The 27813-nt window shown below is 38.9% G+C and overlaps 1 protein-coding gene across 2 annotated transcripts in view; it reads left to right on the forward strand.

Moving 5' to 3' along the window:
- Nucleotides 1-27813, forward strand: part of LOC135691876 (growth arrest-specific protein 7) — a 32466-nt gene that overhangs the window by 607 nt on the left and 4046 nt on the right. The window contains exons 2-13 of one of the 2 annotated variants that reach the window (XM_065209872.2): nucleotides 1663-1774; nucleotides 3832-4008; nucleotides 4947-5050; nucleotides 8337-8372; nucleotides 9224-9316; nucleotides 10146-10243; nucleotides 10951-11025; nucleotides 12153-12231; nucleotides 13001-13078; nucleotides 13523-13585; nucleotides 14383-14433; nucleotides 15258-15300. In XM_065209872.2, the coding sequence (XP_065065944.2) occupies nucleotides 1663-1774; nucleotides 3832-4008; nucleotides 4947-5050; nucleotides 8337-8372; nucleotides 9224-9316; nucleotides 10146-10243; nucleotides 10951-11025; nucleotides 12153-12231; nucleotides 13001-13078; nucleotides 13523-13585; nucleotides 14383-14433; nucleotides 15258-15300 (1009 nt within the window). The remainder of the gene's footprint in view (nucleotides 1-1662; nucleotides 1775-3831; nucleotides 4009-4946; nucleotides 5051-8336; nucleotides 8373-9223; nucleotides 9317-10145; nucleotides 10244-10950; nucleotides 11026-12152; nucleotides 12232-13000; nucleotides 13079-13522; nucleotides 13586-14382; nucleotides 14434-15257; nucleotides 15301-27813) is intronic. The other variant, XM_065209873.2, reaches the window with a different exon arrangement.

The raw sequence follows: 27813 nt of genomic DNA on the forward strand, positions 1-27813 counted from the left end.
TGTGTTTAAAATCTAGCGGTTTATGTTAGAGAACTGAACACATCATCCATGTCCTTTGAGGTGTATTCCGATTGTTCTCGAAACAATACAAGGAACTACTATGACAATAGGTTTCCTGCGGGTTTCTCGCGGGCTAGGTGTATATTAAAATAGAGATCTTGAAATGCGCGTTTTGTTTTCGCAAGGCAAACAGTTAAATAGCTGCGAAATTCCTACGAAAATAATTTCTTTCACAGAATACCATTGTCAGCTTACAAAGTTTTTTCCGGGTAAATTTTGCGTGGAAGCTGCATCTTTTCTGAAGTTTAGCGCAGCAGGTTTTTACTTTTATATACCAGACAATGAAAATGATCACTTTTTGTTTCAAGTGTCTTTATCAGGAATCGTCCAACCAATGCGTATGTTGAAATCTGAAATACGTTGGAAAGTATTGAAGTGATTGAATCTGTTTAAATCTGATAAATCATGGAGAGATCATACCAAAAGAATACTTGTTGAAAAGCTCCCAGACACCTGTTGATTTTGATTAAGCAATTATCTTTCATCATAGCTTGAGAGCCCTTGTGTGAATTGGTTTTTCAACATAGGCATGGAGGCTAGCTCAATAGCCCTGGTGGGGAGAGGGGGAGGGGGAGGCCTCTATACAGAGCATGGTAATGGTGCACCCATGATGTACGCTTCTTAAAACTAGATTCATGAAATTCTGCAAAATTAATATAAAGTAATGACACACCTGAGTGGGGCACATGATATTTTTGGATTATTCTGTGCACCCCAAAACTTTTCAAATTTGGTCAGACTCTGCAAACTGGGAGGAGAAGGTCACTAATCAACTGTGGACAAAAAGGCTCAACTTACATTTATAGCAGTTAACAATATTTTGAGTCATGATTGGAGTAGCTCATTTTAAGATATTATAACCTAAATTTTCTGCTGAAGGACTTTGGGATCTTACAAAAAATGAAAGTAAAAATCTTTGATAAAAATATTTGGATGTAATTACTTCCATGGGTTTTAAATTTTAATAATTTTCGAACAAATTTTCCTTACCAAAGTTCTATGAATACCAACCCTTCTGGACGCATTCAATTTTGCCCTCAACCAATTGTTATTAATGTATAATGATATGAATTTAATCTGATATAATGTTTAGCATAAAAGCTTTTTAAATTTTTTGTGTGACTGTTGTGAAGATATCATGCTTCAATGAAAATATTTTTTGAATGATATTTAATATCTTTAGTCGCCCAAAAGCTGAATCCTAAAATTGCCAAAAATGTGGCGTGTACCAAGCTTGAAAAGTCTGGTCCCTTTGACTAAATAAATCAAAAGCAAACTAGGCTTTGGTCCAAAAATTGCTGTGTACTTTGTAATTGGTGACTTTATTTTTGTTTAGAATTTGAATAGAATTTGCATGTTTTTTTCCTCACAGTATATATACTTATTTGGAGTAAATTATCAGACCTGATGTGTGGGTCAGGAAACTAGAAAGTAGAAGTAAATATACTTTTTGCTAAGTACACCACAAGCAATTCATAATTTTCAGATACAAACATAAACTCACATCATTGTTTCCTAGTCGTGTAACTCTCTAGTTATATTACTTTTGAGAAAACAAAGCTGCAAATACATGATAATTCATTTGACTTTTTTATTTGACAGGATTCAAGTGTGACATCATCTCCAGTCATATCAGATGCAGCTCTTCCACCCAACTGGAAGACAACAATAGCAGCTGATGGAAGGGCTTACTACTACAATGAAGTTACTCAAGGTTTGTTTACATCAAGAGGCAAAAAATATTTGCTTAAAACTAGAAATAAAAAATGTTGTTTTGCATTCCAAACTCGACTTTTATAGCAGTGGTTTTTCCTTTTAATCAAAATACAAATTGATACAATCAATCTTTTCTCTGCACATCTAGTTAGGAGGTGAACCGTCCCTTAGATAACCTTTAATAATAACTTTTCATAAATTAACTGAATCACAAAAATGGTTTGCTCAGTGTTCTACCTTTCTTCTCACTCTACATTGTGATCTTTGGCCCTTTGCTCTCAAGTGCTTTCTCTCTAAGTTATTATTGTCTTTTGAGACTTTTTATTATTGTAAAACCTAAAAGATGTGATGTCCTAACCAGACCCATTGCTATAGGGGGCCTGTGGCAGGCCTGGCCGTTTGTATTTTTATAGGTGAGCTGTGAATCGCTCCCCTCATTTGCTGAGGCGAGCTAAATCAGTAACACATAGAATGTACTTTAAAGACAATCTACAGATGACTTAATAAGCCCCTTTAGTATCTGTTGGTTTCCTTAATGTAATTGCCTCAGTCAGGAGTGTTATGTTTTACTTCTTTCAATTTGTATTTGCTTTAACCGTGACTTAGGCACCCCCTTTACTTGAAGTATTTGAAAGAACAGACTCTCTCCGTTTTATGTAAAGCTAGCACAACACAAAAACAACAATTCTCTTGCAAAACAATCTTTTTGTTGCACAGAATTCGAAAATGGCTTTAAAAAACAAATTTTGAAACAAACTTAATTATACGTCTAGCAATCTTCAGAGAATAAAACGTCAGAACATAGAAGGAAAACTCTACGCTAAAATACCCAGTTTTGGATCGAAATAGGCCATCAGAAAACGCGAGGACATGACTGTTGAGGTTTTCCAATAAGTGCCCCTTTCCTATTGAAAATGTTACCAACTGCCACATAGATGGAACGATGATCAGGATGATGGAACGATGCCAATAATGGGAAACATGTCGCCGTTATAGCTTTTCACCCAATCTGGGTTTTTCAGTAAATGCTGCTCGATAGTGGAATTCCATGTTTTGGTTGTCGTTTTTGATCTGCAAGACAGAGTACCCTGTTATCTTTGAGGGATAGTTTTGTTTCTATTGCTGGAAGGGACCTGCTGTCTTATTATATCCCCAATCTACAATTCCTACCCATTTCTTCGACTTTCCTTCCAAAAATATTCCTGTTCTCTTAAGATTGAAAGGTTCTAATCGCTACAAACAGACCTTTCGGTTAACTATCCTTTTCCAAATAGATCGAAGTTCATGCCTATCATAACAAAAACCACCCAACAAGCAAAAAGTTAATTGCAAAAAATGCAGTGACAGGAGAAATCGCTGTTACAAAAATAAGCCAATTAACCTGTTTTCAGGGTTCTCTGAATAGGAAAAGGGCAAATGAATGGAAATTTTAGGGGAGCGATTCTCCCTTCATGTTCTGTTTAGGAGAGCAATTCATAGCTCGCCTCAGGTTGCGAGGGGAGCGCGGAGGCGAGCGCGAGCTATCGCTCGCCTCAAACGGCCAGGCCTGCTGTGGGGGTGTAACACCCCCCTTGAAAATATTTCCATGTCAAAAATGAGGAGTTTTTTGCCATCTAGGCCTCATAGCTAGGGTTGCTTAGTGGGCAAAATACCAAACTTGTCAGCAAATAATGGATTGATCAACCACTTTCTTGGCAAATGTGACTTTGAAACCCCCCTTGAGCACAATAGCCAGTGACTGACCTGGTCCTAATGTAGCTTCTCTTTAAAAAGAATGATTTATCAACATATATGGCACAAAATAGCAAGGTCATGGGATGTCATAGGTAATTGTTTGATAGAAGAAGTTATTAGTCAGTTGCAAGTAGAACCCACATGTGACAGTATATTTTCCTTAAGTAATTTCATTATAAATAGATTGGGGTGCTATTTCTTAGAAGTTTAAGCCTTTAAACAGCTTAGCAGACAGAAAGCTTCTTGTTGCTATCAACTGTTAAAAAAAGGTGATAAATCTCTTAATATATCTTAAGAAGAATTATTGTTTTTTTCTTCCAGAAACTACATGGTCACTGCCCATGTCCCCTACAAAATCACCTCCTGCTACATTTCCAAAAAGACATACCATTTCACAATGCTCAAGTATAAAAAAGCCAACTTCACCGACAATAAAAGTTGAGTCATATTCCTTGAGTCCAAGTCCAGATAAGAAAACAGAAGGGAGGAGTGCAACAGGTATTTCCAAGAAAATTTTTACCACTGTTGTGCATGTTTTTTATTGTAGTCCTGTTCCAGCTTATTGGAGGCATGTAATTATTTTCTGAATGAAAGCTTAAAGATTAATGGTTTTTAATAATAATCATTTAGGGTTTTTAGAATCAAAGAAGATATAATGATTTACCATTAGTTCTCAAAAGTGTTTAGAGAAAGATATTTTGATTGAAGTCCCAGCTGGGTCTTATTATCAGTGTTATTGGTGTTTTTGTCAAGTAAATATGCTTTATGCTAATGGAAATTATGAACGCTCTGTGTGTCTTATTCTTGCAATGATACTTTATCAAATCAATGATGTTACACAGAAACTCCAGAAGAACTCTAGGGTAGGGGGAGGGAGGAAAAGTCCCAAGCAAAACAATAGCAAATTAAAGAAAATTGCTTAGTATTGCAAGGGCAAGGGAGGCAACTGCCACCGTGCATCCCGTGCTTCTTGATTTAACTGGATATTTTCAACTCAAACAATGCCATGAACAATGTACACTTTGTGAGCTGTTCAAAGCCACCTTGTTTAAAATTAAGTAAACATTTGGAAAGCACCATCAATTTTATTCTGCAAATCAAATGCAAAATGAAGCTTTTGAACCCTTTCCACACAAGTTCTCAAATTTTTCAATTTCTCCCAAATACCAACAATGTTCCTTTCTTGTGCATTTTTACCTGTTTAGCTGTGTTTTCTTTTTCTCTCTAAAAATATGTGAAAGGCCTTCTACAACCCAACTGTGGTTGTAATGAGCCCTTGGATACATTGAAAGAAAGTGAAGATGTGATGGAATATTTTGGCTATGGTGCATATGTTCCACCGAAGGATAATAAATCGCCTCCCCCTATTTTAATGAATGTTTTAGTTTATGCGAGAAACGATTCAATACAGGAGTCAAACTGACTTTGTCTTGTAGCAGACAGTGGCTACAGCTCAATAGGTTCACCATCCCTGTCATCCTCAAGAGAATCTATTGATGCAAGAAGTGTTGGTAGCACTGGAAGCGGGGGCAATCGCAGGGTTAGTATTTTTATGCCATTAATATTTTCTGCCCAAAGTATTTTTCTGCCATTTGTTTTTATCTTCCATTATTTGTCACAAAGTTTCGTACTTTGAAAGTAGTATCTTAAATACAGCGGTTTCAGGGCTGGCAACCTTGAGGAAGATTATTTGAAACAGAAAAGTGTCAGTAACCACACCCAGACCACACTGTAATTTCAATTTATATTTGGAAGGCTTGACAGTTTTGACTTATTGTCTGGAGTTAAAATGAACAATGCTGTAGATTCGGGCCGAAGGGTTACCTTTGTGTAAAGGCAAATGAGTTGGTCAATTAATTTGAGCCATTCTAACCATTGGAAATAGTTTGATCCAAAAACTCTGCAGCTAGTCCTAAGCCAAAAGGTTTTGCTGTCAGCGACCCCTTCCTTGTCATATCTGAAGCGCTATTAGGAATGGTAACAAATGGCTTTTCTGTTTGCAATAGCCAAGCTAGACATTATCGTATGTAAGCGGTCCATATCGGTATTGTCGCTCAGTGGCGGACTGGCTCAGAATTTTTAACCGGCCACAAATAACTGGAGGGGCCCAGGTGGGTGTGGTCTGAAAATTAGGGCGTAGTCAAGTGAGCATTTCATCATAATCGATCAATTTCTAAGCAACATAACATATGTAGCACTAATAGCAAAGTTGAGCTGTTGATTACAAATGGGCGCTGAGTACACTAATTTAAATTTAACATTGAATAATAAAAATTCTGTCTGATTTGGATTTCAGTAATTTTGCACAAGAGACTTTCTCGAAGAAACAAAGTTTAAACTCATAAGAAAACTAACCTCAGATGCATAAAGGATAGTAAGTTTAAGTTACAGAATATCTGAGGTGTGAGGAAGCCTTAAACTTACAAGGTGTGAGGAAGCCGTTCGTGTTTTAAACTTACTGAAACTTAAACTAAAGATGGCAGACCTAAAAAAAGCAAACTAGAAAGGAAGGTACACTGATTCGATTTGTAGAAGTTGTGGTTCACATGCGGAATACATTGAACGTCTATTGGATTGTACCAATTTCTATCAAAAATTCAAAATGGAAAAACTTGCTTAGCGACAAATAAAGCCAAAGCGAATCATTTCTATATACGAAAATTTGATATGTAAATCATGATATTATAGCTATATCATAGCAAGAGGGTTCCCTTATTTTTTGTGTAATCATCCGCTAAATTGGTTTGCTTTCTGTCTTTTAGACTTAATACGTGCTTACAAACTATATTTTTCACAAAACTTTAAGGTTTATCATTTCGAAGACCGTTTCAATCAAATGCTATCAGAAGTTGCATTTCTTTAATTTGCATTCCAAGAAACCAGTGATCAGTCCTGTCCCCTTTTTGCATCGACTTTACCTTCCTTTCTGAGAACCACTTGCGACTCGAAGTTTATTCGTCCATTATGTGCAATTTGGCTAATTCTTGCCATTTTATTGACACCTTTTTCTGTCAATTTTTCATTCCATGAGGCAATACCTTACCCGTTCGTGTTTTATACTAAACAGTCCAGCGCAAGCAAAAAACTAGATTATTCGGTAAACGAATCTTTAAGACGATGCAACAACCCCCGTTGAAGTATCATTCGCATCGCATTTTCTTAATGCTATGGCTTGAGTAAAAGAAAAAGTTAACGCCAAGTTTGTTACTGAATCACACCTTACTTTTTTACTAACTGGCAAAAATTTAAGTGAACTCTACAATTAATGCCGGGCAGATTGACTGAACCTGGGTCTATGAAAAATAAAAATTCAGAAAATTCCATCATATTAATGTATTCATCAATTCTAAATCTCTATTAACCTCTCATAACCTAAAAAAAGTCATTCTTTTTTTAGCTTGGACCCAATCCATTTTATAACCACATGCTATGACATTTATTCAACCTCAGTTTTGATGTAATCCATGATATTTATTATTCGTAATGGGACATCTTAAGGCCCCACATTCCTAAAATGGGGCCCTTTTTCTGCAAAGATGGGGCCCTTTTTGTCAGATTTTAAAGGGGCCCACCGGCCACGGGCCATTGTTGCCGCTCTGAGGTTATTTATAGTGCACTGTTTTTTGCAAAAATGTAAAGAGACAGATACGATTTCGTCTGTGCTCGTTGGCGCCTTACGTTAGTTTCATCGCCGCCTCTGTAGGTTATACAAAAGCCTTCAGCTCTTTGGCGGCATAGTGTCCTTTCTTTCCTGAAAGGGTCTTTTTCTGTCCTTTTTGAAAAAAACAACCGTAGTTGCATTTTAAAGCTTCCGCTTTGTGATAGAGTATTGGGAGCCTCTTGTAGATCATTCTTTTCTCTGTTTTTTTGCGGGTCATTATCAAGTTCGCAAACTATTTTCTTTTCGGGCTTTACATATTCAGAACCACCCCTTGATGTCTGAACGGCCATTTTACCCCATTAAGGGTTTCCACTCCTTTCTTGGCAGAATCCGGAAAAGTGTTTAACCTTCCACCTGTCCACTCCTTAAGGACCTGAAAACTTTCCTCATCAAGACAATAAAAGCGAGCTTTTGATATACAGGTGGTTTTGAAATTAAAAGTTTTTGGTTTCGTTGGTCTTCCTCAAGGTGGCTGATAGCCTGCGTCACATACCAAATCGAATATAGACTTTTCTGTGACGTAGGGTCAGTCAGTGATCTTGTGACGTTCATGTTTTCTGGGCTCCGTTTTATGCGCATCCTCATTCCTAGTTTGCTTATGATTATCTGAAATTTTTTGAATGTTTTGGTAAGGATGGAATTTTCTTTTCAGGAATAGGCCTCGTGAAATTTTTCGAATTTTTTTTAGCAAGAATGGCTTAACCTTTCTTGTGTGTTTTCCGTCTCAATTATTTGCGGGACGTTGTGCTTTGAATTTATTAAGCTTGTAACTTTCCAGAAAATCTCCTGGCACATTGTTTTGATTCCTGAACTGGCTTTATTGTCGAACAGACATCCGTCGTGGTCGTGGAACTATCCACATACGATATCCTCAAAAAAACGAGGATTGTGGATACTAATTTCAATCTTTTGTTCTATTTGATAAATTCTTTCCGCTAGATCGATTAGTGACCTAAGCAACTTTTAAATTTTTGAATTTGTTGTTATTTTCTTGTCTTATCACATAAAGTGTTCAAGCTTTGTCATAGTTTCTTTTCTCTTGTAAATGTTTATTTCTATGTAAATTAATCAAAGGTTGCAAGGCTATAATTTCTTGCTCTCTCGAAAAGTCTGCAATGCAAACCTTTAGTATTTTATGTTTCCAATTATTATTTTTGCTTTGCAGAGGCGAAAGACAATGGCAATGAATCTAACCCCGTCGGTGTGTTTTCTTTAATATTTATTTAATTTTTGTAAATATCTAGTTATATATATGTTTCATTCTATCGAGATTTGACACGTCAGTTGTCCAATTTGCTCCCTAGATCTTTCGCGAAATATCTTGTCATGTTCAAGTATTCATTACCACCATAGACGTAGTAATCAGGGTAGCACCGGGGGTATGTGTCCCTCCCCTCTTTAAAGAAGCACAAGTAAAATACCTTTTTGCAGCCCACTTAGATGCCCCTTTTTCACTAACACGATTCCCTCCTATTTAATGCTTCCTGCGTTTATGGTTATCACCGTTTGTAGAGAAAGTGTATAATCCATCACTGTATACTGGAATCGCTGTCCGTAAAGTTGGATTAGGTTTTGTCCCCATCTTCAAGAAACTGCCGCAGACAGCAGGAATACTATACTTTACTCTACTAAAATCCATTGGCGTCACCACGGGGTGAACTGGGGTGGACATGTCCACCCCAGTTTTTCCAGAAGTCGATTTTCTGATTTCTCCAAATCCTGATAAGTTTGGCTGATCAGATCGATTTCGATTTTCGCACTGGCAAAAAAGCCGGCGAAAATTGCTGCTTGAGAAAGTTGCTTGTCCAAAAATTTTAAAATAGATTAAATACTAAAAAAGGATTTTCTAAGAGTCTGAAGGGCGTGACCGAGAAAATTTGTTTTTGTCCACCCCAGTTTTTTCGAGCTGGCGACGCCACTGCTGAAATCTAAGACAGTTTTGTCTTTATCTTCATGAAACTTTCGCAGGCAGCAAAAATAACTTGAGGCCCCCCTTCTCTCCCCAATTAAACTACATTATCTGTATTAGAAGATGGTTTATTTTTATTTTAGCGACCACAGTTTTTCAACTACCCAACAATCGAAGAAAGCTCGGAGCAAACTCCACTCAACCAACTTGACATCAGCTTTTGTGACAATTTCTGGGTACGAAGTCTTTTAGCTTTTTTCGTCTTGGAATATTCAGCAGTTGTTATAATTGATGTTTTATTACATGTTTCATAGCTATTCAATGTAGTTTTTCCTTACACCCATTGATTCGTCTTTCACGCATGCTTGAATTCCAGCCACACTGTTTTCGGTGATTTATCTAAACTTTCATCCCTCTACCAATTTTTCCTTCATCCCAGTCTTTATCCTCTCATCCATTCATCCGTTTACCTTATGCTCGATCAACACCAGCTTCTCACTATCCCGTCTTCCTTTTTGCAGATCTTACCAATCATTACTTTCAATCATCTTTTATACCACTTCTCTTTGCTGTATTCAATTTTCCTCTTTAACGGGGTTTTGTTCTAAGGGAGGGTCGTGTACAGAACTGGCCTATTTTGTACAGATAACTGCGTTGAATAATACATGTTACATCAGGTTTCTGTGATTCGATGTTTACGCCACTCTTTAAAGGAATGAGTACTTACACAAATGTGGATCAACGTGTATTATCTTTTTTATTTTAAGATGCAGTTAGCAACATAAACATAACCACCAAGCTTTCACACCTTGTAATTTGTCTTACTTTGTGTTGAAGTAACTACATAAGAGGGTATTTGTATAACTGCATCGATGGGTTGTTGTTTTTCGTAAGAACCTTCCATTTCCAGCAAACATGAGCGGCTGCAATGCTAAGTTTACATGTTGGTACTAATACTTCTAAGACTAATACTATTGAGATATTTTTTGTTCTTTAACATCATTATTACCATTATGGTCATTATCATCGATTTATTAGTGTTCATATTTGTTTCTATGCAAACAGGACGACTTAGGCGAATCGACCGGCTTTGATCTTGTTCGCAGTTATATACAAAAGGGAAAATCGAATTGTAAAGAAATGGCTGATTTCTTTAGAGAGAGGTGGGTTTTCAGTAAAAATTTTCATTGTAATATATTCAAATTTATAAGAAGCTCGGTTATCATGCTGCTTTGGCATCTTACGAATAATCGTACTATTCGGACAATTTGCTTGTATTCTAATATTCACTTTGAGCCTGAGCTAAGCGAATAATCAGACAGGTAGCTAAATACCGGTTAATCAACCTTCGTTGGACAGCCCTAGTTTTTAGACTCTGTTAAGTGAAATATATCAAGATTAGAACCCTCAAATAACTGCGGAAAAAAATGTTGTGTTGTTGATTAGGATGACTACAAAATGCACCAACCCTTATCATAATCGAAAACTAGATATTTTAGGATTCACTTTTAGGCCCTCTTTATTTTAGTTGAAGAAGGAGTTGTAAGTATTGCAGAAAGCTGACATAGACATAGATTGAAGAAAGGTTTAGATAAACTTTCCTAAAAAGATAATGTGGTTCAGGGGTGATTCAATACAAAGACAATGTTGGTTTAAATTGCGCAAGATGCGTCTTAATTGTTGTCAAAAGGTGGTCCTGTCGGACCTTTGATGATAGACTTTGACAGGGACATTTCTCGTATAACCCTACTGTCTAGGATTTCCAGTCTCTAAGAAAGTAGTTATATTTCATTTGTTGGAGGCAATCGAGCAGTTGTCATCTGCCAATTGCCAATTAAGTTGACGTTTGATTTCATTTGTCACATCCCAGAGCGGCAATCGAAGATGGTTATGCAAAGAATTTATTACGCCTGGCGCATGGGCAACACGGAAATCAGGAAAAAGGGTAATAGTTTGAAGCTACTTTGCTCTTTTTCGTTGCTTAACTAAGTTTATGGATCAATTGTCGACTATCTATGTTACTTCTTTATATTATTTTGTCCAACGAATGGTGATAAATATTCAGTGATTCCGGTTAGCATCAACTTTCTCTTTCATAGTTTTCATATGTACAGATAAGGCCCTGTTATATTTGCATCCTTAAATATCCAATGTTAATTAAATATTTTGAGTCAAAAATTTAATTTACCGCTTTTAATGATAGACTGAAGATTTTAATCTTTTGGTGACGCCCTCATATTGAATTAGTTCATTGTTTATTCATAGCAGACACATCTAGAACATTTTATCATTAAAATTAACAAAGAGAGAGATGCAATATTCGAAGAAATAGTATAACTTGGCGTAAGATAACAAGTTTTAGTTCAAAACAGGGCCCACGCCATAGATTTAAAAGTGGGGAGGGGGCAAGGCTAGCAAAAGTAGGGAGCCAAGGCTTCTTTCCCCTTTTACTGCAGCTTTAAAACTACTTGCTTCGCAAAAAAGTGGGGGGGGGGGGGGAGGCATGGCCACATGACGCTCAGCCAACCCAGAATATTTGTGCGGTTTAATACCCCCAGCAGACAAGTCTTGTCTGGTTAAACCTACCTGTATCAACTCATTGCATGATTTCGCAATGCAAATATTCTGTGAAAGCAACTTTATGAAGTTATATCACTAATCAATGCCTTCAAAAGGAGAGCCTGCGTGTTAGTACACAATGGCCTACAGAACATTGTCTATCATGCTCTAAGCCATTGCCAATACTTTATGTATCAAAAACACTCCATGGACGCCAGGAACAATGCATCTTGTGTATTCCTTCCATGGATACGAATTGAATATGCGAATATTATTTTTATTAATTTAAGGGAAAATAGATTCAACTGGCAGTTCTTTTTCCCCTTGAACCAGAGTCACGTTCATGTAATTCGTTCCTTACTTCTCATTACCTAATTCCAATGTATTGTATTCTGTAGTCTTATTCTTTTGCACTTTCTGTCTACGTCTACGAGCTTTCTATTGGTGAATATATTGAAATCAACTGTTGACAAATATTTCTTCTAAGCTAGCTTGTTTGGTATCTTTTTTCAGATCTTGTGGAGAAGCTTGGCAAAAGATGAAAAAGGGTTTGGAAGAGGAAGCCCAGTTTCACCAAGAACTGTCCCTTTCGGTGTGTAATTTTCTAGATTGTACAGAAATTCATTTCATATTTGAATTTATAGCTTTTTTGTTCGGCAGGGTTTGATGATGAATTTTTGGAAATGACTTAGAATGACAAGTTTCAAGCTTCCGTATAAAGGAAGAATATTCTACCGAAATACTTAAACTATGTCGAAACATGCATGGATACATTGCACTGTTTATTGAAGCCGTGCAATGATTGAAGCCAGAGCCAACTGTATTGTTGGCTAATAGCTCAACTGGGTACAGGTTTTTTTAGTTATTGGCATCCGCAAGATGTTTCATTCCTCTGTTATGACTAGAAACAAATGACTACTGGATGCAATTATCATTTTCTGTTTCCCTTCAATTTATGCATTTTTATACCAGTTCTATCTTCTTTGTCAGTTTTAATATCTCTTCAAAATTTAAAAAAACAGTCCTTTTATCTTATCTGACCTGTTTTAATTTAAGGAAGTAGGTTTTCACTAGATTGAGATTTTTTTATTTAAATTGGTATAATTTGATTGTCGACTGTACAAGTTTTTAATTAGATCTGTCGAAAAAATTTTCTAAGAAAGAAAAAGAAAGATTTATTTCGTCATTATTTGTTCTCTTATGATATATTTTCAGTTCTCCAGTTCTCTTTACTAAGATGTAGTTCATGGATCACATACTGACACTTTGCCATTGCCACAATTTATTATGTACTTAATTATATGGTCTTTAAACATGGATTTGGTCTTTAAACTAATTTGTTGATATTTATTACGTTCTAGCTAATGCAAGGGTTGGAGAAAACGCTAACTGAGTATGCAGAACGGCCTATTTTTATAGAGAAGAAAGATGCGAAAAGAGTATGTATCAACACCGCCTTTGAAAATTTATTTTTGTGTCACCAAATATATCGTTCCTCTGAAAGAGACCACGAGATTTGGCAGTCCTAAGAGGCGGAGCTTAAGGAGAGTCATCTTAGTTTGGGAAATTGAATTACCATTCCTTAAAAAAATTTAACAGAAGGAGGTTTGAGTTTTTGCAGCTAATTACTGTAGTCAATGTTTAATATTCATCGGCAAAGCATATGTAGAAAGGCAGATTTAATGAAAAAGTGGTTTATTTTTCAAATTTCTTTTGTCGTTTTAAGGGAAGATTCTTGGCAGTAGTAAAATTTTGTCTTTAACTGTTTATTGTATTAACCTGACATGGGTATGGCTGATGTTCCTTGCAAATTAGCTAGCGTTGTGATATTGAACCTCCGAAAATGCCTGTTTTGCATGGCCTAAATGTCAAAAATATTTTAGATTGATGCTATTATCCATGATGATCGGAAAAAGGTGGCATCAAGGTTTAAAGACTTGGAAAAGGTTAGTACAGAAAAGTTTTTCTTGAATGCCGTATGTTGAACATATGGACGAACATTGGAAGTACAATTTCCTGTTATCTGTATTGACTCCCTTTGAGTATGATCCAACCTCAAGGTTTATTCAGATTAACAGTTTTTTAGCCAAGAGTATTCTATAAAGAGCGTCCGGTTGAAACAAACGGCAGTTAATTAGGCAGCTTGTTTGAGTGTGCTATTGACAAAAGCTAATACGAATAAACAGGCTAGACATTTGTCCTTACTTTGTTATGCATAGTTCAATAGCTAGGTAGAATTTTTGTCAAAAAATATTTCAAGAACATGACAATGTTCGCTTTGGTTTTTTCGACTTTTTGGGATTGAACATTTAAGAGTGTTTCCCGATTTTATGAAAAGAAGGCCCTTTTTGATTACTTATTTCAAAATACAAGAACTTGATGACTCATAATCTAAACAGACGACTTGTTTTCTCATAAAGAAGACGAATTTTACGTTCTTGTTTTTTGTGGTTGAGCTGTGGTTCATCCCTGACACAATACATCTTTCAGAAGTTTTCTGTCAAGTCCAATTTTGTTTTATTCGTAGAAGTTACTTTAATTCTGCATAAGGGCTGGGAAGATATTTAAGATTTACTCTCTAAAACTCTACTGCCAGATAATGCTACTAAAAAAATTTTAAGGTAGACGGAATTTTTCAACATTTAGCTCTTTGAACGGCGACAATAGCACAAGGAAGACATGTATAAAATGATTGCAATATATTTTGAGATTCTTTTTCTTAACATTTTTTTTATTTTTGTAGCAACGTGTTGCATTGAAAGAAAGGCAAGCAAAAATCAACCTCCTTACTAAGGTATGACTTTTTCTATTATAATTATTATATTCATTTTCTATATAAAACATTATATAAAACATCTTCTATTTTTTCTATTATTATTATATCGTTTCTTATTTTAAGGTATTTATTACAGAATGCAGTTTTTCTAAGTAATGAAAGTTGAATTATCAGCTTTGTTCTGCTACAAAGTTTGAATTCCATTTTTTAATTATCTGTAAATATTGTCATATCGGTTTTGTATTTCTATCTGTAGACTAGAAATCGTTCACACTTGCATCTGCTTTGTTTTTATCGTTTTTTAATTGAGTGAAATAATATGAAGAAGTTTTTCTGTCCACATTGTAAAGGAGAGACGCAATGAAACGAAATTAAGGGGTGATGGAAAAATATTATGAGCTTCTAGCTTTTCATGTTCATTTGTAAACAAATTTGCCCCTGATAAAAACAACTCTTGGGTTAAGTAGAGAATATGAATCCTTTTGAACTGATTTTATTTTTTTGAATGATTAATTTTGACCATCAATAGCCCTGTTGTTAATGCGCTAAACTGAGTATTGCATAGCACAAGCCTCTCTCCGCCTGAATCAATGTTCAATGTCAGAAAGGGTACCTAGTTTTCAAAGGACCCCTATTCTGCTGGAATACCTGAATTGGGCACATCTTAGCTATCTTCTATAGGAGAAATGAAAGTAAACTTTGAAAAAAGTTTGGATACTTAATCTTCTTCTCCGATCAATCAAACCAAACGTAATATTTGATTTTTCTTCTTTCCGACATTCAACTCTCGTTGAAAGCTAAAAACAGCCCTCGAAACTCTAATTCACGTTTTTGTTTTTTAGCAACAAGACATCTCCAAAGCACAGAAAAAAATAGCAGCATCGGGTAAGAAACGTCTGGATTATACGAGTCAAATAGGACTACACGCTTTTTTTTAAGGAACTTTTCGATTTGAAAAATTTGCAGCCAATACTCGCATAGATTGTTTGCTCTCCGTGTGTCAAGTGGTTTCCGTATATGCTGTTTCGCTTATGCTGTCAAGTAGTTTCCGCGTATGCATTGAGTAGTTTCCGCATATGCTGTCTCGCCCCTCTCTCTATTAAGACCCCCCTCACATGAGAAATTTCAGGCCGGTCTGAACTCAGATCGACCTGAAATTCATTTCAGTCTGCGGTCTGAGCCCTTGAGGTGCTCACATGAGAGAGGGCGAAATGAAACTCAGGTCGACCTGAATTCGTTTCGGTTGTTCAGGTCGGTCTGAAATTTCAGGTCGACTTGAAATCCGCATGTGAGCAGAAACGTTTTTCAAGTCGGGGCGAAATGAAACTCGCGGAAAAAAATAAATTGCAAATTAGAGTTCTGGGATAAATGTTTGATAAATTTGGCGCCATTTACCATTGAATAATGCAAGATACAGCCTGTGCTTATTTTGCCAAGATCTATTTGGCTTCTATTGGACGTCATGAAAACTCTCGGAATAAAGAAACGGTACATGTTGAAGAAGTTGAAACAAAAGTTGAAGTTGAAATTGAGTTGAGACATAAGTTGAAGAAGCAAAATAAAATGAAGTTGCAAAGCCGAGACTAAAACAACCAAAATAGATTTCAACAACTGATTTAAAATAAATCTTTTCATCAAATTATTGGGTGCCATGATTGTTTTGATCTAAATTTCGCCGTAAATGCGCATGTGCAAAACCCTGTGGCTTTTTCAAGCCGGTTTGAAAACATCCATGTGAGCGGGAGCAAAATTAGCACGCATAATCAAATTTCAAGACGACCTGAGTTTCAGACCGGCCTGAAATTGTTCATGTGAGGGGGGTCTAAGTGTTAAGGCTTATTGTAGTCAAATCACCGAAAGTGAAATTTTTCATTATACATAGCAACATTAAAACCGGAAACTTTAGAATAAAACACTTGATGAATAACTGTCAAAAGATTCCTGATTGCACAAATCTCGTGATTTTAGAATCACTTCATATGAAGTCTTTTGTCGCACTTGATGTGCAGTGAAAATTAAGGAACTATTAAGGAACGTTTGGTACTACAATATGATAATTTGAGGTCTATGACTAAGGAACTTTTGGAACTAGGCCTTGAGGTAGGTTCCTTATAGATAAAAAGGCGTGTAATAAAACACGTTCTTATCTGTGACTTGTCAATAGCAGTTCCTAATTGTATGGAATATCTAATCGTGTTCACGTAATGGATTGCGCACATGGGTAAAGTAACAACAGACATAGGCCCACAGTTCAACACCTCAATATTATAGACATATTGGAGGACCTCTTGAAAAACAGCTTTTACTGAAGGGCAACCCTCCTTAAAAGAATGAAATGTATGGTTTATTATATATAGCAGTTAGAACACTTTTAATAAAAGCATCTTTATTTTCCCAGTGACTTGCTTTCAAAAGATGCATATATCTTAACTAGATGATTTGTTGGGGAGGGGAGGGGGGAGGGGGAGGAGGGGGGGGGGGGTATCGTGAATGATTCTTTTACTGGGAGACGCGTGCAGCAGCCTATGGACCAAATTGTAGATTAGTGCAACTTATCCAACTTCAATCGATTGTTTTCTCGATGTAAGCGGTTGGACAATGGCCAAAGTTCAACTTTGTTTTTAACGCTGATAAAGGTCGAGTTCGGTAAACAGCAATTATGAAGTACTTGACGAGCTTCCTTCTGGTCACTTTCACTTTTACAAATCATCTCCTATATACTAATATGCCTAAATTCAAATCAGGGCAAGCTCTGCTGCCCGCGGTCGGACGGTCACAAATCGCCTGTTAAAATAGCCTCCTAGATCCCTCCTCCCCGTCCTGCGCCCTCCTCTTCCGGCTGGCCCGGCTGGCCCGAACAGTGCGGGAATCGCTTTTTCGTTTCGATCTGAGTCGGCTTTCCTGCCTAAAACTCCTCGAAACAAACTTTTTTTCGGCGGAAGTTGCCTTGCTTGCGGACCTGATTGCCTCTCCAGAGAAAAGGTTACATCGGGTCGTTAAGCGTGTTAGGCTTTGTCGCGTGGGTCGTTAACCGCCACCTCTTTGTGCGGAGGGCAATTATCTCCGCAGAGTTGCTCTGCCAAGGCTCTGCTAATCACCGTCGATTTTTTGGCACCAGAAAAAGGTGCTGCGTCACGGCTCGCTTCTCCCTTCTGGATGGAAGCTTCGATTCGAAATTTTGGGAATCAGAACCGGTCGAATGCGACACCTTTCTCCCAAAAACTCAGCATCGTACGAGCAAAAGTTATGATTGTCATGATTATCGCCTGTACATCGATGTACAGTACATCACTGTACGAATCCTTTGTGTTAGAGCCCTGGCTCGACCGTGATTGGTCGAAGTTTGATCGTTATCGGTGCTAAGAATGCGATCGCATTGTTTAAACTAGGCGCTCATGCTTATCATGCTCGATTTTATCTGTACGCGTTCTATCACGTGTTCGTTTTGCCATCTTGATGTGTCTTTGTTTACGTGTTGAACTCGAAAAAATAAATGTCAAACCGCCAAAAAACTCCGTGATTTTCAAAAGGGCTCTGTGATTTAAATGAAAGCAAACTAAACGCGAAAAACCCTAGCTAAAATGGACAGTTTAGCATCGACAAGAGCAGCTTAAACGACAAACTTGGCAAAAATCCTGTCCGTGTGGGGGTACGAGCCCCGCGACCTCCGATTAGACAGCAAAGCATTGGCCGCTCGCGAAGAATTACAAGAAACTCCTATTCGCATGGACTCAGCACTAAAGGACACTGAGCATTCCAAAACATACGTTTGAAGTTAACACGGACGTGAAAATGCCGAAATTTTCGAAAATGAAAGTTTACAAAAAGTTTGTTTTGGTTGCGGACGATTCAGGATGTTTCCCTTCATGATAAAACTATAGCATCGATGCGAGATCATTAAGCGCCAATTTGATTGTCAGTGCGGGTCGTTAGCGGTACTTAGGTACTCATTAACCTTTCCTTCTGCAAAGCTCCGCGGAGGAAAACCAACTTTTTTGATTTGCTAAACTTGCTGCGTCATAGCTTACCCCGCCGTTGTTTTACGCATTATAAATCTGTTGACAGCATTCTTATGTTCGAAAAAACATTTTTATTCGTTTCAAAAACAAATTGGAAGCCTTTTTTTTCAATTTCGTTTAGTTTGATTGCAAAGGATGAAGGATGTTTCACTTCGTTATCAATCTATAGAATTCAGGCGAGATCATTAAGCGTCAACTTGATTGTCAATGCAGGTCGTTAGCGATAGTTAGGTACCCATTAATCGTTCCTTCTGCAAAGCTCCACCGTGGAAAGACAACCTTTTCGATTTTCTAAATTTGCTACGTCATAGCTTGCCCCGCCGTTGTTTTGAGCAAAAAAAATTAATAGACGGCATTTATTATTGCTCATTATACATGAGGAAACAATGCAACCCAGGCCCTTGCAGTGAATGACATTAGGTCCAGATATCTGGGCACTTGGCACAGACTTAGTCATTATATCTCTTATTGCTCATTATACATGAGGAAACAATGCAACCCTGGCCCTTGCAGTGAATGACATAAGGTCCAGATATCTGGGCACTTGGCACAGACTTAGTCATTATATCTCTTATTGCTCATTATGAATAAGGAAACAATGCTATTCAGGCCCATGCAGTGATTGACACTAGGTCCAGATATATGGGCTCTTGGTACAGACAAAGCCGTTACATTTATTATTGCTCATTATACATAAGGAAACAATGCAACCCAGGCCCTTGCAGTGAATGATATTAGGTCCAGATATCTGGGCACTTGGCACAGACTTAGTCATTATATCTCTTATTGCTCATTATGAATAAGGAAACAATGCTATTCAGGCCCATGCAGTGATTGACACTAGGTCCAGATATATGGGCTCTTGGTACAGACAAAGCCGTTACATTTATTATTGCTCATTATACATAAGGAAACAATGCAACCCAGGCCCTTGCAGTGAATGATATTCGGTCCAGATATCTGAGCACTTTGCACAGACAGAGTCATTATATCTCTTATTGCTCATTATGAATAAGGAAACAATGCTATTCAGGCCCATGCAGTGATTGACACTAGGTCCAGATATATGGGCTCTTGGTACAGACAAAGCCGTTACATTTGTTATTGCTCATTATACATGAGGAAACAATGGAACCCAGGCCCTTGCAGTGAATGATATTAGGTCCAGATATCTGGGCACTTGGCTCACTAGAGACATGTCAATCAATTGCTCATTTACAACATCTCAAATACAGTTATTTGGCAAAATTCATTTATAGACCGAGGCTTTGAGCATTCACCTACTTATATATAATCCGTACAGTTATAAGCCTCCCACATTAAACCCAATAATTAGGCTACGCGACGAAGCATAGGAATTTAGATTCATCTCATACATCCAGTATCGAGTAGCAATTTAGTCATGGTCAAAACCTATGAGGGGGGAAGATAAAATATTGTCCTCTTCAATAAGGAATTGCTATTGACCAACCTTTATTAATGAGATTTTTTAAACTCACCACCAATTTCCAAAACTACTTCAAACTGCCCTTTGAAAGAAACATGATGGCGACCCGACTAACCGAAATTCTGCCTCCTCTATTAGGAAATTGGAAGTACTACAGCATATATCTCAAAGTTTTATTAAACGATAACGGATTCATAAAATCGCTAACAATAAAGAGCCCCTGTATATCACTGATCCAGCTAAAAGTTAAAAAAGCATTTATTAAGATAAACAATTATTTTTTAATTGAGCATAAAACAAAGAAATATAGCGGATATTCCCTACATTTAAAAAAGGACAAACGGTGGCACTCTCAGTAATAAACCACCCTCTCTAAAAACTCTCTTAAAATCTATGGCCACTTGCCAAACGACAAAGCAATGCTCCACAGCTAATCGCACTTCATTGAATTCGGTCCAGATATCTGAGCACTTGGCACAGACAGAGTCATTATATCTCTTATTGCTCATTATGAATAAGGAAACAATGCTACTCAGTCCCTTGCAGTGATTGACACTAGGTCCAGATATCTGGGCTCTTAGCACAGACAAAGCCGTTACATTTATTATTGCTCATTATACATGGGGAAACAATGCTACCCAGGCCCTTGCAGTGAATGATATTGGGTCTAGATATCTGGGCACTTGGCTCACTAGAGACATGTCAATCAATTGCCCATTTGCAACATCTCAAATACAGCTATTTGGCAAAATTCATTTATAGACCGAGGCTTTGAGCATTCACCTGATTATAATCCGTACAGTAATAAATCTCCCACATTAAACCCAATAATTAGACTACGCGACGAACCATAGGAATTTAGATCAATCTCATACATCCAGTATCGAGTAGATTTGTTAGGGTCCAGCAATTCGATCCCAATTGAACGTTTTCAACGAAAATACACCCCCACTCATTCGAATTTCTTTACTTTTGAACAAATAAGAAGAGGTTCTAGAAATTTCATTTTTTTAAATATAACATCATCAATACCAAAAGTTGCATCAAGAGAGGTTTTCAAACCAGGCTTTATTTGAAAAAAGTCCTCCCACATTTTTCACCTGATGCCAAACGAGGTCCCCGAAATATGAAATTAGTGCCCTTACGAAAAAATACTACTATTAATCCAATTTAGTCATGGTCAAAACCTATGAAGGGGAAATATAAAATATTGTCCTTTCGAACAGAGAATTGCCAATTTTTAAACTCACCACCATTTTGCAAAACAACTTCAGACTCCCTTTGGAATAAAAAATAATGGCGATACCAGTAGCCAAAATTCTCAGTCCTCTATTAAGAAATTGGAAGCTCCTACAGCATATATTTCAAAGTTTGTTTAAACCATAAAAGATTGGCAAAGTCATTAACAAGAAAGCTCTCCTAAAGATCATTCATCTAATCAAAAATAAAAAATGCCTTCCTGAAGAAAAATAGTTACTTCTTAAGGAAGCATAAAACAAAGAAATATTGCAGATATTCCCCACGTTTAAAAAAACAAACGATGGCATTCTAAGTAATAAACCACCCTCTCTAAAAACTCCCTCAAAATGTATGGGCACTTTGCAAACGCCAAAACAATACTCCGCAGCAAATCGCGCGAAAATTACTTTTGCTCTAGATATCTTGGCACTAGGAACGTACAAAGCAACCATATTTATTATCCCTCATTATAAATGAAAGAGCAGTGCCACTCAAGACCTTGGAGTGAATGGTATTAGCTCTAGATATCTGCCCACTCTGCTCACTAGACACGTGTCAATCATAATTTTTTATTAATATCGTCTCATTATAAATATTATTTTAATTGCAAGAGACTCTCCCTACATTTCAAAATAATCACTTCCAAATACGATACGCTTCACCACATACAGTAGAACATTTGATCCTTGCCCAAATACATCTCAATAAATTAAACTTTTGAACTACGTCCTTATTTATAGTCATTGATATTTTTTGCCTTTTTATTGAAGGAAGACTAGCCTTTCTTGAAGAACCCGCCAAGGCGGGTTCTTGCAAGCCCCTATACCCGAAACTTTTTTCCATTCTTGGAGAGCCCGCCAAAGCGGGCTCTGGGTGGACCGCCGGCCCGCGGCACGCCGAGCCAGTGGACCGCCGCCCGCGGCACGCCCACCCAGTGACCCGCAAAACCCCCCCAAGCCGAGATGCAAATTAGCAAAGAACGAACTAACGCCATGCCCAACACACAAAACCCCCCTCACACAAAACCCCAACACACACGGCTTCGCCCCCCGCAGAGGCGTGCCCCCCGCAAAGGCGTGACCCCGCACAAAAGAGGCTCCCGCCAAAGAGAGGCTGTGGCGTGCTCCCACGCAGAGGCTGCGACAACCACGCCCTCTGCCATCACAAAATTTTTCCTCAAAAAAATGTGCAAAAAACACTCGCACTCCTGCAGAATTCAGCGCAAAAATCACTCGCGCTCCTACGCGATTTTTACTCGCACGACTGTCACAGGCGCTAGAGGGCGGGGCCCTTTTCTTTCCCCTCTGCTCCCCGCCCTCTAGCGCCTGTGACAGTCGTGCGAGTAAAAATCGCGTAGGAGCGCGAGTGATTTTTGCGCTGAATTCTGCAGGAGTGCGAGTGTTTTTTGCACATTTTTTTGAGGAAAAATTTTGTGATGGCAGAGGGCGTGGTTGTCGCAGCCTCTGCGTGGGAGCACGCCACAGCCTCTCTTTGGCGGGAGCCTCTTTTGTGCGGGGTCACGCCTTTGCGGGGGGCACGCCTCTGCGGGGGGCGAAGCCGTGTGTGTTGGGGTTTTGTGTGAGGGGGGTTTTGTGTGTTGGGCATGGCGTTAGTTCGTTCTTTGCTAATTTGCATCTCGGCTTGGGGGGGTTTTGCGGGTCACTGGGTGGGCGTGCCGCGGGCGGCGGTCCACTGGCTCGGCGTGCCGCGGGCCGGCGGTCCACCCATCCTATATACTAATATGCCTAAATTCAAATCAGGGCAAGCTCTGCTGCCCGCGGTCGGACGGTCACAAATCGCCTGTTAAAATAGCCTCCTAGATCCCTCCTCCCCGTCCTGCGCCCTCCTCTTCCGGCTGGCCCGGCTGGCCCGAACAGTGCGGGAATCGCTTTTTCGTTTCGATCTGAGTCGGCTTTCCTGCCTAAAACTCCTCGAAACAAACTTTTTTTCGGCGGAAGTTGCCTTGCTTGCGGACCTGATTGCCTCTCCACAGAAAAGGTTACATCGGGTCGTTAAGCGTGTTAGGCTTTGTCGCGTGGGTCGTTAACCGCCACCTCTTTGTGCGGAGGGCAATTATCTCCGCAGAGTTGCTCTGCCAAGGCTCTGCTAATCACCGTCGATTTTTTGGCACCAGAAAAAGGTGCTGCGTCACGGCTCGCTTCTCCCTTCTGGATGGAAGCTTCGATTCGAAATTTTGGGAATCAAAACCGGTCGAATGCGACACCTTTCTCCCAAAAACTCAGCATCGTACGAGCAAAAGTTATGATTGTCATGATTATCGCCTGTACATCGCTGTACAGTACATCACTGTACGAATCCTTTGTGTTCGAGCCCTGGCTCGACCGTGATTGGTCGAAGTTTGATCGTTATCGGTGCTAAGAATGCGATCGCATTGTTTAAACTAGGCGCTCATGGTTATCATTCTCGATTTTATCTGTACGCGTTCTATCACGTGTCCGTTTTGCCATCTTGATGTGTCTTTGTTTAAGTGTTGAACTCGAAAAAATAAATGTCAAACCGCCAAAAAACTCCGTGATTTTCAAAAGGGCTCTGTGATTTAAATGAAAGCAAACTAAACGCGAAAAACCCTAGCTAAAATGGACAGTTTAGCATCGACAAGAGCAGCGTAAACGACAAACTTGGCAAAAATCCTGTCCGTGTGGGGGTACGAGCCCCGCGACCTCCGAATAGACAGCAAAGCATTGGCCGCTCGCGAAGAATTACAAGAAACTCCTATTCGCATGGACTCAACACTGAGCATTCCAAAACATACGTTTGAAGTTAACACGGACGTGAAAATGCCGAAATTTTCGAAAATGAAAGTTTACAAAAAGTTTGTTTTGGTTGCGGACGATTCAGGATGTTTCCCTTCATGATAAAACTATAGCATCGATGCGAGATCATTAAGCGCCAATTTGATTGTCAGTGCGGGTCGTTAGCGGTATTTAGGTACTCATTAACCTTTCCTTCTGCAAAGCTCCGCGGAGGAAAACCAACTTTTTTGATTTGCTAAACTTGCTGCGTCATAGCTTACCCCGCCGTTGTTTTACGCATTATAAATCTGTTGACAGCATTTTTATGTTCGAAAAAACATTTTTATTCGTTTCAAAAACAAATTGGAAGCCTTTTTTTTCAATTTCGTTTAGTTTGATTGCAAAGGATGAAGGATGTTTCACTTCGTTATCAATCTATAGAATTCAGGCGAGATCATTAAGCGTCAACTTGATTGTCAATGCAGGTCGTTAGCGATAGTTAGGTACCCATTAATCGTTCCTTCTGCAAAGCTCCACCGTGGAAAGACAACCTTTTCGATTTTCTAAATTTGCTACGTCATAGCTTGCCCCGCCGTTGTTTTGAGCAAAAAAAATTAATAGACGGCATTTATTATTGCTCATTATACATGAGGAAACAATGCAACCCAGGCCCTTGCAGTGAATGACATTAGGTCCAGATATCTGGGCTCTTGGCACAGACAAAGCCGTTACATTTATTATTGCTCATTATACATGAGGAAACAATGCAACCCAGGCCCTTGCAGTGAATGACATAAGGTCCAGATATCTGGGCTCTTGGCACAGACAAAGCCGTTACATTTATTATTGCTCATTATACATAAGGAAACAATGCAACCCAGGCCCTTGCAGTGAATGATATTAGGTCCAGATATCTGGGCACTTGGCACAGACTTAGTCATTATATCTCTTATTGCTCATTATGAATAAGGAAACAATGCTATTCAGGCCCATGCAGTGATTGACACTAGGTCCAGATATCTGGGCTCTTGGTACAGACAAAGCCGCTACATTTATTATTGCTCATTATACATGAGGAAACAATGGAACCCAGGCCCTTGCAGTGAATGATATTAGGTCCAGATATCTGGGCACTTGGCTCACTAGAGACATGTCAATCAATTGCTCATTTACAACATCTCAAATATAGTTATTTGGCAAAATTCATTTATAGACCGAGGCTTTGAGCATTCACCTACTTATAATCCGTACAGTTATAAGCCTCCCACATTAAACCCAATAATTAGGCTACGCGACGAAGCATAGGAATTTAGATTCATCTCATACATCCAGTATCGAGTAGCAATTTAGTCATGGTCAAAACCTATGAGGGGGGAATATAAAATATTAGAAGAGGTTCTAGAAATTTCATTTTTTAAATATAACATCATCAATACCAAAAGTTGCATCAAGAGAGGTTTTCAAACCAGGCTTTATTTGAAAAAAGTCCTCCCACATTTTTCACCTGATGCCAAACGAGGTCCCCGAAATATGAAATTAGTGCCCTTACGAAAAAATACTACTATTAATCCAATTTAGTCATGGTCAAAACCTATGAAGGGGAAATATAAAATATTGTCCTTTCGAACAGAGAATTGCCAATTTTTAAACTCACCACCATTTTGCAAAACAACTTCAGACTCCCTTTGGAATAAAAAATAATGGCGATACCAGTAGCCAAAATTCTCAGTCCTCTATTAAGAAATTGGAAGCTCCTACAGCATATATTTCAAAGTTTGTTTAAACCATAAAAGATTGGCAAAGTCATTAACAAGAAAGCTCTCCTAAAGATCATTCATCTAATCAAAAATAAAAAATGCCTTCCTGAAGAAAAATAGTTACTTCTTAAGGAAGCATAAAACAAAGAAATATTGCAGATATTCCCCACGTTTAAAAAAACAAACGATGGCATTCTAAGTAATAAACCACCCTCTCTAAAAACTCCCTCAAAATGTATGGGCACTTTGCAAACGCCAAAACAATACTCCGCAGCAAATCGCGCGAAAATTACTTTTGCTCTAGATATCTTGGCACTAGGAACGTACAAAGCAACCATATTTATTATCCCTCATTATAAATGAAAGAGCAGTGCCACTCAAGACCTTGGAGTGAATGATATTAGCTCTAGATATCTGCCCACTCTGCTCACTAGACACGTGTCAATCATAATTTTTTATTAATATCGTCTCATTATAAATATTATTTTAATTGCAAGAGACTCTCCCTACATTTCAAAATAATCACTTCCAAATACGATACGCTTCACCACATACAGTAGAACATTTGATCCTTGCCCAAATACATCTCAATAAATTAAACTTTTGAACTACGTCCTTATTTATAGTCATTGATATTTTTTGCCTTTTTATTGAAGGAAGACTAGCCTTTCTTGAAGAACCCGCCAAGGCGGGTTCTTGCAAGCCCCTATACCCGAAACTTTTTTCCATTCTTGGAGAGCCCGCCAAAGCGGGCTCTGGGTGGACCGCCGGCCCGCGGCACGCCGAGCCAGTGGACCGCCGCCCGCGGCACGCCCACCCAGTGACCCGCAAAACCCCCCCAAGCCGAGATGCAAATTAGCAAAGAACGAACTAACGCCATGCCCAACACACAAAACCCCCCTCACACAAAACCCCAACACACACGGCTTCGCCCCCCGCAGAGGCGTGCCCCCCGCAAAGGCGTGACCCCGCACAAAAGAGGCTCCCGCCAAAGAGAGGCTGTGGCGTGCTCCCACGCAGAGGCTGCGACAACCACGCCCTCTGCCATCACAAAATTTTTCCTCAAAAAAATGTGCAAAAAACACTCGCACTCCTGCAGAATTCAGCGCAAAAATCACTCGCGCTCCTACGCGATTTTTACTCGCACGACTGTCACAGGCGCTAGAGGGCGGGGCCCTTTTCTTTCCCCTCTGCTCCCCGCCCTCTAGCGCCTGTGACAGTCGTGCGAGTAAAAATCGCGTAGGAGCGCGAGTGATTTTTGCGCTGAATTCTGCAGGAGTGCGAGTGTTTTTTGCACATTTTTTTGAGGAAAAATTTTGTGATGGCAGAGGGCGTGGTTGTCGCAGCCTCTGCGTGGGAGCACGCCACAGCCTCTCTTTGGCGGGAGCCTCTTTTGTGCGGGGTCACGCCTTTGCGGGGGGCACGCCTCTGCGGGGGGCGAAGCCGTGTGTGTTGGGGTTTTGTGTGAGGGGGGTTTTGTGTGTTGGGCATGGCGTTAGTTCGTTCTTTGCTAATTTGCATCTCGGCTTGGGGGGGTTTTGCGGGTCACTGGGTGGGCGTGCCGCGGGCGGCGGTCCACTGGCTCGGCGTGCCGCGGGCCGGCGGTCCACCCAGAGCCCGCTTTGGCGGGCTCTCCAAGAATGGAAAAAAGTTTCGGGTATAGGGGCTTGCAATTAATGCTAATTAAACAAATACCTTTTGATGATATAAGTAATGTGCAAATTCTCATTTCTTAGCTTCTTTGACAAATGAAATTAAGTATTAGTATTAACGAGCATTTCATTGGCGAAAAGAACGGAACAAATAGAAATTTGTAATTATCTGCACGTTCATGCCCTGCTGTTGTTATTTTGCTTAGCAAACTATTTGCAATTTTACGTCATTAAAATATGGCATTATTACTTCCAAACGTGCTTTTATGTCTTTCATCAGTAAACATCTGCAATGGCATGATTCATTGTTCTTTGACAACTAATTATCGTATTTTTTCATAAAGGGAGTTTCGATGTCTCCTGTTTACCTTTGATTTACGTGTTGTATGAATTTGCCTAAGAGGCTTCTAACTAGCGGCCTATTGACAGTATAAGTCTTGCAATTAAATGAAATTTTGGAAGCTTGAAATCTCTGTTCTTCATCCGGGCTTAGCCGAATCAAAGTACTCTAGTTTCTAGTTAATTGTAAAC

This window comes from Rhopilema esculentum, chromosome 13 (genome assembly GCF_057945365.1).
Source record: "Rhopilema esculentum isolate cy_ngs chromosome 13, ASM5794536v1, whole genome shotgun sequence".
Lineage (NCBI taxonomy): Eukaryota > Metazoa > Cnidaria > Scyphozoa > Rhizostomeae > Rhizostomatidae > Rhopilema > Rhopilema esculentum.